This window comes from Mobula birostris, chromosome 27 (genome assembly GCF_030028105.1).
Source record: "Mobula birostris isolate sMobBir1 chromosome 27, sMobBir1.hap1, whole genome shotgun sequence".
NCBI classification, from domain to species: Eukaryota; Metazoa; Chordata; class Chondrichthyes; order Myliobatiformes; family Myliobatidae; genus Mobula; species Mobula birostris.
In genome coordinates, this window is record NC_092396.1 from 14,543,815 (window position 1) to 14,559,748 (window position 15,934).

A 15,934-nucleotide genomic window follows, 5' to 3' on the forward strand; every position below is an offset into this window, starting at 1 on the left:
CTCCACAGTACATCTGTAGAAGTTTTTGAGTGTTTTAGGTGACAAACTACAAATGTAAATCTCTTCAAACTCCTAATGAAATATTGCTGTTGTCTTGCTTTCTTTATAACTGCGTCAATATGTTGCAACCAGGTTAGGTCCTCAGAGATATTGACACCCAGGAACCTGATATTGCTCACCCTGTCCACTTCTGATTTCTCTATGAGAATTAGTTTGTGTTTTCTCATTTTACCCTTTCTGAAGACCGCAGTCAGCTCTTTGGTCCTGCTAATGTTGAGTGCAATGTTGTTGCTATGACATCACTCAACCAGCTGGTATATCTTGCTCCTGTATGCCTTCTCGTCACTATCTGAGATTCTGCCAACAATGGTTATATTATCAACAGATTTATAGACGGCATTTGAACTATGCCTAGCCACATTGTCATAGGTGTAGAGAGAGTAGATCAGTGGACTAAGTTAACACGCCCTGTTAACAAAGTAGATATATTATTTCCAATCCACGCAGATTGTGGTCTTCTGATAGATCAAATTTTAACAAGTTGGTTGGATCAAAATTTTAAGGAAGCATCCTTGGTGATATGCATTTTAATTGATTTTTGGCATAATTTCTTATCAAGGTTTTGTGAGTTCAACAGGAGGTTGTGATCTCAAATCTTAAAATGTCCCACCCCACAAAGCTGCTTTATCAGATTACAAACTGGAGACTAAAACATCAACAAGCTTGGCTCTCCTGATGATCATTCAACAATGTAAATTGCTCTGTTTTCTCAACAAAGCAGAAAAAAGGGATTTTTTAAATCACACTGCTCCTGCAGCTTACTTTCTTGAGATATTTTGGCTCAAATCACAATGACAAAAATGAGACCTGATGACACATACATCCAAGCAGCAGAAGTACAAGTAACACATATTATTTGCCTATATTATCATGTCTTGTTATTTAAAGCTGTATTTTAAGACTTCTTCTATGTTTTGGACAGGTATTATGTAGTCTTTCTGCTTATTGAAAACAAAACAGTCATCCTATATATAGAGCAATATACATGGTCTATTACAGGGAGCAGTTCACTATGATATTACAATTCAATCAAATGAACATAAGTTTCCAGCTTGAAATCTGCACCAGGGCGTGTTATTTATAATTTTATAAAAGAATCAAGACACTCTAACATGCTTGTGTTTTGAGAGGTGTCATTGTGAGTGACAGTGAACGATAGTTAATAGTCTCATAGGAATGACTCATATGACCTAACAAGGAGAAATAGGTAATCTAGAAGTTAAAAAAAAAATCTGCAGGTGCTGGAAATCTGATGTAAAAACAAATGCTAGAGGTACTCAGCAGATAGTATTTGTGAAGAGCAAAACAAAAGTAATATTTCAGGTCAACAATTTTTTTCAGAACTGAGTTTGGCTTATAAGGCCACACAGGATATTTTCCTTTATTAGCCAAGATGTGGGATACAAATGCAAGGAGATCATGCTTGAATCGTAGATAGCTATTGTCGGGCCACAGTTCATGTTGCCGTATTTGACAGCACCAGAAATTCTACAGACGAGTTTTTCAAAAATGTATTAGAGCTAAATAAATATTATGTGGATAGATTGGGTAGTTTTCCTAAGAAAGAGGAGGCTAAGGGAGGTTAAATAGAGAAGTAGAAATTATGAAGGGCCCAGAATAGGTAAATTGTAAAAAATCTTTTTCACTTAGCATGCAGGTCAGTAACTAGTGGGCAAACTCTTAAAGTAATAGGAGAATGAGAGGTGAATTGAGAGGAAAAAATAATCAGCATTCAAATAGTTATGTAATGGGGGAGGAGGGAGATTATTCTGAAAATTCCCTGCCCAAAAAGGTGTTAGAGGTAGAAGTCCTCATCATATTTTTAAAAATCTATAGGTTTCCAGACAGAGAGCTAGAAGGTGTGATACGTTTCAATGGCACCTTTTTATTTGTTATAGACACAGTAATTTGTGTGGACTCTTTCTGTGCCATAGATTTTCATGATTTGATGAACAATGGAGCTGTCTTTCCATGTTGATAATCCTGGACTTTGTGCATTATCATGTAACTCTCAGTTTGGCTACCAGCTTAATCTAGGGGATGATAACCCCCAGCCGGACCAAACTTAAAATCTCATTTGCGTGGATGCTGCGTGATGTGTCCACTGTTACAAATCAGTACCATGAAATAACAAACAGTACACAATATGCGATTCAACAATTGAGCTTTATAATTCTTAATTTGACTATAAGGTTAGTAAAGAAACAAAACAAAAGGGCCCATTCTCATGAAACAGTATTATGTGCAAATGTTGGAGCTCACTGATAAGGCCATTGTCCACCATCGACCTCCTACGATCGTCACTGACCTTCGGACCCTTGTTCCAAGTCCACTCCGTCCAACGGTCTACCAACCCTCTTCATTCGCCTCTTCTCTCCTCATCTCTCCGTGGCAAAAGACCGCGAAATCGATGTTCCCAGACACACAAGAAAGAACAACATCCCGCTCATTGGCTAACATGCCCCGTTATCTCTAGTCATAACCCGAACATTGCTGCTACAGAGAAACCATTACCTTAGCAGTGGAACATTACAGAGAGGCCATTACATTAGCAGTGAAACCTTACAGTATGTTACAATCATATGAACAGGATCTCACCCTTAAATATATTCGCAATCTCATAAAATGTGCAAAGGCTGAATAAAAGCTTTTAATAATGCACAATGTATAAGTTCATGGCACTGAAACTTCAGATGCACAGAACATTTAGCATTTTATAAACAGATGTCACTGTATTTGCAGTATTGCAGTTTTCAATGATTTGTGCATTGTAATTATTGAAAATTATTTTGTGATGTATCTTTTAGGTTGTTTTTGGTTATAGAATACGTCAATGGTGGTGACCTCATGTTTCATATGCAAAGGCAGAGAAAGCTTCCTGAAGAACATGCCAGGTAAAAGATGTTTTACATCTTCTGTCGTGAACTAAGAACAAAACAATTGTGGATAATACCACTTGGTAAATCTAAACTGATGACTGTAAGATAAATAATGGTGATATGAAATACATATTTTGGTGGGTGGAATGAGATAGATGGAGTAGCTTTTCGTTGTGGTAAAAAGTAGTTATTATACCCTAGCCAAGGATAGTTATGAATCCAAGTGATTATTGTAATTAACATGGTATGTGCCCCTGCTTTTTGGCTTTGGAGTAAATCATGCTTCTATATCAAATTACCTGTAGAATAGCTTTTGTCTTGTTGCAGAACAATTTCAGCAGATAGAGAGAAGCAATATTTAATGTAAAAATAAGCTTGTTTTCCTTTTGTAATTCTTTGATTCTCTTCTTTTTTTCTCGTTTCCTTTTGCATTGCATTCCTGCCCATGCATTTTTGTTCTGACACAAATGATGAAATAGTGATTAACTGAGAATGTGTATTTACCATCATTAGACATAGTTTTATTTTATATAACATATCTGATTGGTTAGGACTTAATAAGCTGCTTAGTAATGTAGACAATTTTGATACCTTAATAAATAACCAGGTAGTATGGCCCTATATTCAAAATCTATGGAATTTGTAGAATGGCCAATGGAATCATTATATTTAATAATAGTGCCACTAATTCATGGTTTAAGGCCTCCACCAAAATTGAAAATGTTATTGAAATATCAGATTTACCTCTCTGAATCTACTGCAGGAAATTACTCCATGATTTGAGGCCTCATATAAGCATTTTAACTTTGACCTAATGGTTCATAATAACGCTTGAGTCTTTTCTTTTGATTTGTACTCTAGTTCATTAATAACCATCTGGACTTCTATGTATAATATAAGCCAGGAAATTCATTAGAATTACGTGATCCTTAATAATCTTGTAGTTTGGTCTCAAAACATCACTAAATTTTAAGCAACACACATCAAAGTTGCTGGTGAACGCAGCAGGCTAAGCAGCATCTGTAGGAAGAGGTGCAGTCGACGTTTCAGGCCGAGACCCTTCGTCAGGACTAAATTTTAAGAACAGGCATCCATGATTAATTTGTGTTTTTTCTCTTTAATGTGAATTTATCAATTTTTAAAATACTGAAGTTTTCCTGAACTATGAAAAAATTATCTTTCACATTGGGTACATTGGTGTCACTTTTAAAAATGTCATGGGCTTTGAACAATGGAATTAATATGAATGTGGCCCACTAAGCAGCCTGCCTATGGTGCCAGCACATTCACACTCTGTTATGCAGAGCCAGCCAGCTGATCTTCTAATCCTAAATGTCAGAGCAGGTTGCAAGTGGTAATCAGACATCTAGAAACAGTTAAAATAAGCTTCAATCATTATTTTAAATCTTTAAAGATACCTTAAAATCCTTCAAGCAATCTAAAGGGAAATCAGTAAATCATGTAACCGTATTCAGGGATGTGATCCCATTCAAATAAATATGGTTGTGTTATTTCTGTCAGCTGTGACTGGCAAATAACTGACGGGCTCAATGCAGAATCCATGAGACACCCTAGTTTGGTGTTAGTGCTAAACTCTTGGCATGTAAACTCAATTTGCCTCCAACACACACATTTTAATGCGTTGGCATAGAGTCAGAACCTAGCTGATCAGCTAGGATAGTTGGCAACACAGACTGCAGATGCTGGAATCTGGAACAATATGTGAGATGCTGGAGGAACTCAGCAGTTCAGCAGCATCTATGGAGAAAAATGGATAGCATTCGTTCTGAGTCCAGACCCTTCATCTGGTCTAAAGGATGGGAGGGAGAAAGAAGGTCTGCATAAAAGATGGAGGAAAGGGGTGGAGCAGGGACTTGGTAGGTGATAAGTGGATCCAGGAGAGGGGAAGGTGATAGATGGATCCAAATGAGGGAAGGTTGATAGGCAGATGGGGGCAGGGAGAATATGCACATTAAGCTGGGAGTGGATGTAAATGGAGATGACAAATAGCTGAAGATGATGTAATTCCTCACCTCCTCCTCCTGATCTATCTGGTCTCATCTCCATGACTCCTGTCCTCTCCTTTCCATCTGTCCATCATCCCAACACTCCTCCCACTGGTACCTTGACCCTATTCTCCTCCTGTACCTTCCCCTCTCCTATTAGAATGCATTGTCTTCTGGGGATTTTGGAGAGGGTGCAAAAGTATGTACAATAATTTGGTGTCATGTGCAGTTGCAAATTCCACAGGTTCCACACAATTTGAAGGGATTTCTTCTCATCTCAGTCCTCAATCTGGGCCTGTAATCTAAGACTGTCACTCCTCATAGTAAATTCCACAGCCAGGGAAACAGGCTCCTTGCATTCAATCTGTCTGGCTGATGATTAGCTCAAGAAAAGGCATTATTCTCAGTTCAGATATTGATGAAGTACTGGCATTTATTAGTTCATGTTCCATGTGAGGGATCATCTGTGACAGAAAAACAGGCCATTGTAAAAGATGTGATGAGTGGCTGGGACTCAGCAGTTGCTTTAATTTAGGGCAATTTATTCCCTGTGTAGAACCTTAAATGGCTGGCTATATGCTGAAAATGATTTCAGGAGAAATATAAATGTAACATAATAATTCTGGAAGCATGGCATAAATTAGCAGGACAGGGATGTACTGTAATGGCGGTTAATGCAATTACCAGTTTGTTTACTTTCTTGTAGATTTTATGCTGCTGAAATTTGTATTGCTCTCAACTTTCTTCATGACAAAGGAATCATATACAGGGACTTGAAACTGGACAACGTTCTCTTGGATTCTGATGGCCACATCAAGTTAACAGATTATGGAATGTGCAAGGTACGTTGCTTGCCTATAGCCACAATAGTTAAGACGGACAGATGAATTGATCCTAACAAAGGGAAAATCTATTTTCTTTATAATTTTTCTCCTTCTGAAACCTTCATTAGCTCATTGATGTGGCAGTGAGCTGGGCATTGCCAGTACATATTTGATCAAATAGCTATACCCAACTCAATTTTAAATGAATATTTGCAGATAGCTTATTCTTCTCGGGCGAGCACTTTATGGGAGGTGATATGCATATTTGACTTTTTATTGCTCTCTGGCACAAGCAGCTCGGCTATCAGGCAAGTTTGGGATCAATCCTATAATATTAATATATTTGTTATTCACGACAATGTCATTCTTTGCCCTGACTGGAGAGAAAGAAAAACAACACACATCAAAGTTGCTGGTGAATGCAGCAGGTTGTACTAGGACTTTAAAAACACTTGCTTACAATGTTGAGCATGACTGAGCTTAATTATAATTGAGGACATACTTGCAGATGTTATAAATTAGAAATCTTACAGTTTTGGATATATACAGGGAAAAGTATGAATTATTGACACAGAATCAAATGCATTATTTCATTGGCTTGTTCCATATTCACAAAAGTACCATGTACCATACCAATGCTAGTTCTCCTTAATTTGGAACTCTTTATCTTGATAGTCAATTATGTCATTATTCAAATTTGTACTGCAGCTTAACATCAATACACTTAACAAGTTAGTTTTAAGGCACTAAATTAAAAAAAAAATTGGAAGATCCAGTTATTAGGTATTATAATGAGCCAAATACTACTTTTGCTGTCATGTAATTTCTATTTCCTCCATAGGAAGGACTTGGACCTGGTGACACTACCAGTACTTTCTGTGGCACACCTAATTATATAGCACCTGAGATATTGAGAGGAGAAGAGTATGGTGAGCAACATAACAAAGATACAGCTAGCATTATTTGGTTTCATTAACTGTACAGCGTATCAAAAGTACTTAAATTAGGGTTTTTAAGTTATTTTTCAAGCTAATGATTTTCTAAAATTTTATCATCTGTAAGTTAGACCATAACACCATAAGACATAAGAGCATAATTGGGCCAAGCGGCCCATTGAGTCTGCTCCACAATTCCATTATGGCTGATTATTATCCTTCTCAATCCCATTCTCCTGTATTCTCCCTGTAACCTTTGACAACCTGATTAATCAAGAACCTAACAATCTCCACCTTAAATATACTCAGTTACATGTCCTGCACAGCTATCTGTGCCAGTGAATTCCACAGATTCACCACCCTCTGGTTAAAGAAATTTTTCCTCATCTTTGTTCTAAATGGATGTCCCTCAACTCTGGTGCTGTGCCCTCTGGTCCTAGACTCCACCACTATAGGAAACATCTACTATATTTTTAGTATTCAACAGGTGACAGTGAGGTCTCCCCTCATTCTTTTAAACTCCAGCAAATATAGGCCCAGAAGCATAAAACACTCCTCATATGTTAACCCTTTCATTTCTGGGATCATTCTCATGAACCTCCTCTGGACCCTCTCCAATGCTAGCACATCTTCTCTTAGATAAGTGGACCAAACCTGCTCACAATACTCCAAGTGTGATGTGACCAATGCCTCATAAAGCCCCAGCATTACATTCTTGCTTTTGTATTTTAGTCCTCTCAAAATGAATGCTAATATTACATTTGCCTTCCTTACTACTGACTCAATCTGCAAGTTAACCCTTAAAGAATCCTGTATGACTCTTTGTACCTCTGATTTTTGAATTTTCTTCCCATTTAGAAAATAGTCCATGCCTTCATTCCTTCTGCCAAAAGTGTTTGACTGTGCACTTCCCTACACTATATCCCATCTGCCACTTCTTTGTCCATTGACATTGACAATATTTATGCTTAGAAAGCTGGGTTTTTAAATAATTGGTCAGGTTAGTTTATTAATAAAATAGTTTGTGAATATGGATTGTTGTTTTTTCCTTTTCTTGGATGAGGGAAGAGATGACATACTATTGGTTAAATGGGTGGTTCTAGGGCAAGGGTTCCCAACCTAGGGTCCACAGACTCCTTGATTAATGGTAGGGGTTCATGGCATAAAAAAGTTGGGAACCCCTGTTCCAGGGTATGTATGATGGAGAAAGGAATTTCTACAAAAAATAACACTGCCTAATGTTTTTTATTGTTCACTAGGTTTCAGTGTAGATTGGTGGGCACTTGGTGTACTGATGTTTGAAATGATGGCTGGAAGATCCCCGTTTGACATCATCACTGACAATCCAGACATGAATACCGAGGATTATCTGTTTCAAGGTTAGCTATGGATAAGTGGCTCAGGAAGAATAATTCTATGTTCCATCCTTATCTGTTTGGTGCTTTTTTGGCAACATCATCTGAACATACATGTGACAACTTACCTCTTCTATCTGTTTGTCCGACATCCATTTCTGGACAATAGTGTTTTTTCTGGTTAAGTATTTGAAGTCTATATCTTCAAATTTTCTATCTACTGAACTCTTGGCACTTATTCTATTATTTTGCATGTCACAGTCTATTTTGAAACAACAGATTATTATAACCTTGGCAGTCTATTTATCTTCCAACATGATGTTCTTGCAATTATCTACCTGTATCTGTGTAACATTGTTTACCACTTCCCTTATCTCATTCCTTCTATTGAAATATTCACCCATTTTCATTTCCAGCTAAACTCCTGTCTTCAATTTTCTGCACACTTCTTCACCTAATACATATAAAATCCTAATGTTCACCTCCCATCCCTTTGCTCACCTTCCCTGTCTTTGCTGGCATGTGGTGACATCTTCTAATGTCTTCTAATTTACATCTCACATCCTTGTTTCAATAGCTTCAAAGCTTTGCCCTTTCCTTCTCCTTTCACCACTGCCAACCTCCACCTTACAAAATACACTTCTTCCATATCAAACCTCTTGTTCATCCCATTATCTCACCATTGGTGGCCATGCCTTCAGCATACTTGACATGATATGTTAGAAATTTCATTCTCCAGTTCGACACCCAAACAACCAAACCAGCTTATTCTCCTCCTTTATTTTACTCCTTACTATTAAAAATGAATAATGAAGCTATAAATCATCTGTGGCAGATGTATCTGCCCATGATAGTATTAGAAGTGCATTATACTGCACTGTCCATGCGTAGACGAAATCCCATTTCACTCAGAGGAAATGCTCCATTGCATTGTGTGGCACTACAGTTGTGTAAACAGGATTAACTCAGAACAGCTATGGCAGTTCAAATCTAGGCATCCATTAGGCACTATGGACTGTCTTTGTAGCAGCAATATACAATATACCACACAACCTAACATATTCTTCAGCCAGGGTATCAACTCTTTGAGGAGTGGAGAAAGTGATCAGTTCCCAACATAGCACTACATGCATGCTAGACAACAAAAACAACGTGCAATAGGTCGGATTAAGGGATCTCACAATAATCAAAGCTCCTCAGACCTAGCTGTGAATGGCAATGGACAATTAAAAAGCCAGTCGGAGGAGGAAACTCATGATTATCCCCATTATCAGCAGACAAGACTGAAGCATTCACAGTTACATTCAGCCAGAAGTGCTAAGTAGTTGATCGGTCTCAGCTTCCTCCTGAGATCTGCACCATCCTATAAGCCTGACTACAGTCAATTCAGTTCACTTCATTTGACATCAAGAAATTGCTGAGTGTATTCAGTTCAGCAGAGGCTATGGGATCAGACAACTTTCCACTTTAGTTATGAATACCATGCGCCAGGACCATGCTTTTTCAAATATTCAATGGCAAGATGATCATTTGGTCATCTCCAACAATATCCAGTGGTTACCACTGACCAACTCAAATGGCTATATACACACCTTGGCTCAAAACCACATCAAAAGTTAGGTATCTTAAGGGAGTGACTTGGTCTTCTGACATGCCAAACCTTTGCAACATCTACAAGGCAGAAGTCAGTATTTTGTTAGAATACTCTCTACCTTCGGCATGAGTAACCTTCAGTAACACTGGCATCTACCTAACAATATGAATACTTGGCCAGGACAAATCAAATCATGCAGCTTACTGATGTGTAAATATATTGTGAATCGTTATTATAATCTGAATCTTGCAACTCTCTGCCAACAACACTTGGGACCAGAAATCCAGCAGCTATTCAAGAAGGTAACTCACCACTATTTTCCCAGGAGCAATTAGGACTGGGTAATGGGCCTTGCCAGGGCCCATTTCCGAAAGATTAATAATGTAAAATGTGCTGGATGAGACCCTTTCCTTACTCACTGAATTTTACTATACTTTGGATGAAAGTGTCCTCCAGTCTTTGCTACTGCATTCAAACTGAAAACCAAATAGTGCATGAGCAGTGACTAGCTCTCAGGTAGCACATGCTATGGCACGTGCCTTTGGTCGCTGTGATTTTTTAAATTTAGAAATGCAATACAGTAACAGGCCCCTCTAGCTCAATGAGCCCATATCTCCCAATTACGCCCATGTGACCAATTAACCTATTAACCCCAACATTTTGGAATGTGGCAGTAAGCCAGAGCACATGGAGGAAACCCACATAGTCACGGGGAGAACATACAACTCTTTACAGATAGTGGCAAAATTGAACCCACTTCACTAGTGCTGTAATAGCATTACACTAACCACTATGCTACCATGCTGCCCCATGACTGGAGAAATTTAAAAACAGTTCAAATGGACATAAATAAATGAAAACAGTATATTAATGATATATTTAAAGCATATTTAAATGATAAATTAAAAGCATTAAATAATGTAAGGAGAATAAAAACACTTGTCTTTTCAATTAAGGTTTAGCAACCTAACCAGAACAAATGGGGCCTTGCTACATATCTCATGTATAATTGCTATAAAGAATGGAGGTGCATCTGGCTCCATGGTTTGGTACTTTATTTCTTTGTCCTTGGACTTGGTGCTGAGTCCAGCAGTGGTGGGAGGTCAGATACGTTACATTTGTCTTTCAGCTCATCTCTGATGTTGGTTTTGCAGTGGAGAGTTCAGAGGTCTCTATCATGCCACCTAAAATGTTTCAGACTATATTTTTACTTCAGTGGTAAATATTTCAATTAAAAATAATGTAGAATATCAGTCTTGAAAAATAACCTGTAGCACTTCCGTTAGTAGCAAAGTGATAATGTGCCTGCTGTCCATTCTTGAAATACTAAATATCTCATACCAGCTTGGGAAATAGTTTTATGCAGTGAGATTCTTGCTGGGAACTGATTAGATAACCAAGAAGTTTGTTTGGAACCAAGGATGCAAAAGGAGAAAATTTGATCCCAGCAGTTGAAGGTTAAATTCTGAACTGAAGAATAGGATCTCTCATTAACCCACCTCTGTCCTTCAGCTATAGTTGGTCTAATGAAGTAAAATAAACATTAAAATATTGAAAACTTGATGGAAGAAATGATTGAGGACTGAAGGAAAATTATCATCCATCATAAATGCAACTTTTTTTTGATCCTTGTAGTCATTCTGGAGAAGCCCATTCGAATTCCTAGATCACTTTCTGTAAAAGCTGCCAGTGTCCTGAAGGGATTTCTAAATAAGGTAAGAGACTAGTCTTTGAAACCATGATTTTAAGACAAAATGTCCATCCAAAGACAATAATGAGCTTTGAACAAAGAGGAGAAAATGAGCTGTTCACCTGATTGTTTTATTGCATTCAATGGCAACAATCAAAATCATGATGGATTTTGTTAAAATTAATAAAGAGAAACTAATTTCAGTGGCAGAAAGGTTTGTGACTAGAGGGTGTGGATTTCAGATGGTGGGCAAACTAGCAAGATGTAACATGAAAAAACACCCTTTAAGAAGCAAGTCCTTCCAGAAAGTGATAAAGACAGGTTCAGAGTAATTTTCCAAAGCAACTGGAAAAATGCTTATAGCAAGAACAAGGTTAGTTGAAAAAAGATCAGAAGTGTGGATCTTTCAAAGAGTTGGGCGGATACGTAATGAATTGAAAGGATCCCAACTGCATTGCAGCATTGGTATTTCCAAGGAAGGACAACGTGTCTGGCAGTGTAATAGATCAATCGTTTATGTTGACACTGGGAATGGAGTGAGCCTGAAGTACAAATGTTATGAGGTGAGCCGTGTTGAACTGAGATAATACGTCAACAAGAAATAGCCATGAATTTAATCGCGAATTCACAAGTTGAAAGAGAATGAGTATGCTTGCCTTCGTAAGTTGACTTGCCCTGAAACCTCAAAGTCCTTGAATTTGTATTTATGTGTTATAAATACCTTTTGATGAAGCAGTATCCCCAGTCATTGAAGTTCAGAGCTCCTTTACCTTTATCTGTTTGATGAGTCTATTGTTCGCCCATAAAAAGGAAAGTGCAAGAATAGAGGGAAGAGGCAAACAGTGAAATGAGGGTTTGGTATGAGGTTCTGGTCATGGTGGTCTGTGGTTCATTGAAGGAGAGGTTAGATCTTCAGTGGGTGCAAGAGCATCTGTGTGAAAATGTGGATAGAGATAGGGGATCGGTAGATTGGAGTAATTTCATAATCCGTGAATGGTAGGTTGACAAGGGGGGAAATGAAGTGACTAGTGAATTTGTGTGTGAGTGGGTGATTGACGGTTGGTGAATCAGGTTACTTGAGGATTGCAAGCCTGGGTAGATGTATGGAATTACTGGGAGGACATAGGTTGGGCAGCTTGAAGATAATCTGGAAGAAAATAACTTAGGAATTATCTGAGTTAAATTTCCAGTACTGGGCTGGGACAAATTCAGGAAAACCCTTTAAAAGGTTTTAAAAATTAAGCTTCACAGGCACAACTAAAGTCTTTTACTACTCTAATGGCATCCGGACTGTATTTTGTTTTTCTGATGGAAATCCAGAAGTGACATCTAGATGTTAGGAGCCATTACAACCATCCTGCAGAAAAAAAGTTGCAGAATCTATGAATTTTCCTCTAAGTCTTTGATTCATTTTTAATTTTTCCTAAAAGCCTTAGTACAGCCTAATATAATCTAAATTCTGTGCAATTATTTTCTCCAGCTGGTAATTAGCAAGGCCTGGTAAACAGTGATGTTATGGAGTCATAAAACACTACGGCACAGAAACAGGCCACTTGGTCTGTCTAGTCCATGCCAAACCATTAATTTGCCTAGTTCTATTGATCTCCCCCAGGACCATAGCCCTCCAGCCCCCTTCTCTCTATGTACCTATCCAAATACCTTACCAAATTTCTCTTAAATATTGAAATCAATGGCGCATCCACCGCTTGTGCTGGCAGCTCATACCACACTCTCACCATTCTCTGAATAAAGAAGTTTCCCCTCATGTTCCCCTTAAACATTTCACCTTTCACACTTAACCCTTATCTTCCAGTTGTAGTCTCACCCAACCTCAATGGAAAAAGCCTGTTTGCATTTGCCCTATCTATACCTCTCATAATTTTGTACTCCTGTATCAAATCTCCCCTCAGTCTTCTACATTCTGGTGAATAAAGTCTGAACCTATTCAACCTTTCCCAATAACTCAGGTACACAAGTCCTGGCAACATCCTTGTAAATATTCTCTGCACTTTTTCAATCTTATTTACAGTACATATTTCTTCTTGTCTTTATGGTCCAGAATTAAATTATAAATTAAATCCAAATTGATGGTATACTTTATGAGGACATCTTTGAAAAAGCATAGTATTGACTAACTCAAAAAAAGTTGGAAAGGGTTGTCCATAAATTAGCTAGGAGAACTATGACAAGATAGCTCTACTTTTGAAATGAATATTCTTTTTCAACATCAGATTATTGTTTTTATAATTCAAACTGCAAAGCTATATTTGCAACTTTTTAGAAGTGATATCTTCCCTTCATAATTCAAGAATGTTTCCATACTGTTCCACAATTTCTTGTTATTTCTTGAAACCTTTTTTCACCAATCAATTATACTACAGAATAGCTCACAACCAACAAAAAATAAATTTATAATTTAAGTAACTATAAAGGTATCATCATAAGTAATCATAAATTGAGTAATTTTAGACTCTTGAGATCCAGGTTTTAAAATTTAACAGTTGTTCAATTTTTCTTCACTTCAAAGCATTTAGCTGAAAACTTTGCAGAAATTATGGAAGGTTATTTGCATAAGAACCATTTGCTTTTATAATTTTCAGCCTAAATTGATAAGATTGGAAATAAATTTCAGAGTGTAATGTATCCTGAACAAACTGTACTGAATGGGAATTTTGGACTCTTAACATATGCTGGAAATATGTATGAGAGGCAAAGGGTAGGTACTAGCTTGTCTGTAGTGTTCCAAAGTCCTCTCCACTTGGACCAACTGGCAACCCTTCCTCTTGGGATACCTGTTAATTCTTTGTTAACCCTGTCAAAAATGTGTGTTACGTCCATAATAACTGGAAAAATTACAAGGTTGCCAGCCTACCGTAGTGTTCAAGAATTGGCTACAATCCCATGCTGAAAATGAAGCTTTTAAAGTGAGATATAGAGCCACATCTGGAGGTTCAGAGCTGCTTTCACCCCATGGGACCATATATTCCCACTCATTAATGCATACTCTTAATTAGATGCTGGATTTGATCTGTATTTTGCTTAAAGCCAATAGACACTGTAAATCTTACATACCGTGCTTACTAATACACTGCAACTTCTGGCAAAACCTCCTCCGGAGTGCTTTATATGGCATGACTAGTTAAGGGGCAATTCAGTGGAAGAATTTGTCAAATTCAGGTTATATTTCCAACTCATAAAATTGTAAATGTCACAGTTGTATTATTATTGCAATTGCATCTGCACTTTCCCCTTGTCTATTGCTTAGTGCATAAATAGTGGATTTTGTTGCTTAGTACCCAGATAGAAGATTATAATTAAAATGTAGCATTTATATTTCCTTCCCTGATTATTGCCAATCGAAATGAATCAATGTGTCTCAATTTACCCTCATTAATTTCCCTATTGTACTGAGACAGTTCTATCTGACAGGGAGCTCCATGCTTAGCTTATCAATAAGTAGCAATTCAACAAGTGAACTGAAAAAGCTGCAGTGAGTTCAGTTCCTCTAGTGTATTCACTATGTAATGATACTCAGGTATTGCTGGTTTGTGATATTGTCAATAGATTGTGCAATAACCAAAGCAGACCAACAGTCAGGAAATTGTTGAGTGTGGGGAATTAAGTGCGGTAGCTAGAAGATGTGCTCCAGAAGTGGTGGTTCTTATTACCAGAAGGTAGGTGTAGACTTTGTCTTATAGCTATTGTAAAATTGGGATATTTTATTTAAAGCTTAAAAAATGACTGGATGATAGAAAAAAATAGTACGAATAATACTGCAAGTATTAAATAACATTCATTAATCTAAACTAGATATCAAGTAAATGGAGAAGTAAACTAATAGAATATATAAATAAATTGGCAAAGGCAGTCTTAAGATCATGCATTTGATCAGCTTCATAGAGGTAACTTCTTCTTTGGCTGTCCATCGATTTTCGATGTTGACTGAGGCCTGGGTAAGGTTGTACGGAAGACCGGCAGTTGCCCATGCTGCAAGTCTCCCCTCTTCACGCCACCGATGTTGTCCAAGGGAACGGCACTAGGACCCATACAGCTTGGCACCGGTGTTGTTGCAGAGCAATGTGTGGTTAAGTGCCTTGCTCAAGGACACAACACACTGCCTCAGCTGAGGCTTGAACTAGCAACCTTCAGATCACTAGACCGATGCCTTAACCACTTGACTACGCGCCATAGAAATATACATTGTGGTCATCAGTAGTGAAACAGATGAATCAAGGGTTTAGTCTTAAAGGCAGTTACATAGTTGTAAAGGGAGAATTTACGAACATAGAGTCAGAAATTATTTTAAATGTTATGATTGTAGACAAGAAAGTAATATAAATAGAACTCAAGATGTATGAACTGAAAAATAACAATTACAAGAAAAGAGATGTATCTATGACTAACTAATAAGATTAAACATGGTTCTTTGTTGGAAAAAAAAAAGCTGACAATATTGTGAAGAATAGTGATAGGCCTGAGAAATAGAGCGTTTTAAAAGCCAGCAAAAAAAATACTAAAAGTTTAATAGCATGGGAGAAAACAGAATATCATAGAAACATTCAACCTGTCAAGTCTGTACCAGCCTTATGCA

At 37.6% G+C, this 15,934-nt stretch overlaps 1 protein-coding gene across 1 annotated transcript in view; it reads left to right on the top strand.

Moving 5' to 3' along the window:
- LOC140188456 (protein kinase C zeta type-like) overlaps positions 1 to 15,934 on the top strand; it is a 394,997-nt gene that overhangs the window by 278,140 nt on the left and 100,923 nt on the right. The window contains exons 11-15 of the mRNA XM_072244743.1: positions 2,868 to 2,954; positions 5,652 to 5,787; positions 6,611 to 6,698; positions 7,964 to 8,083; positions 11,289 to 11,368. Of these exons, the coding sequence (XP_072100844.1) occupies positions 2,868 to 2,954; positions 5,652 to 5,787; positions 6,611 to 6,698; positions 7,964 to 8,083; positions 11,289 to 11,368 (511 nt within the window). The remainder of the gene's footprint in view (positions 1 to 2,867; positions 2,955 to 5,651; positions 5,788 to 6,610; positions 6,699 to 7,963; positions 8,084 to 11,288; positions 11,369 to 15,934) is intronic.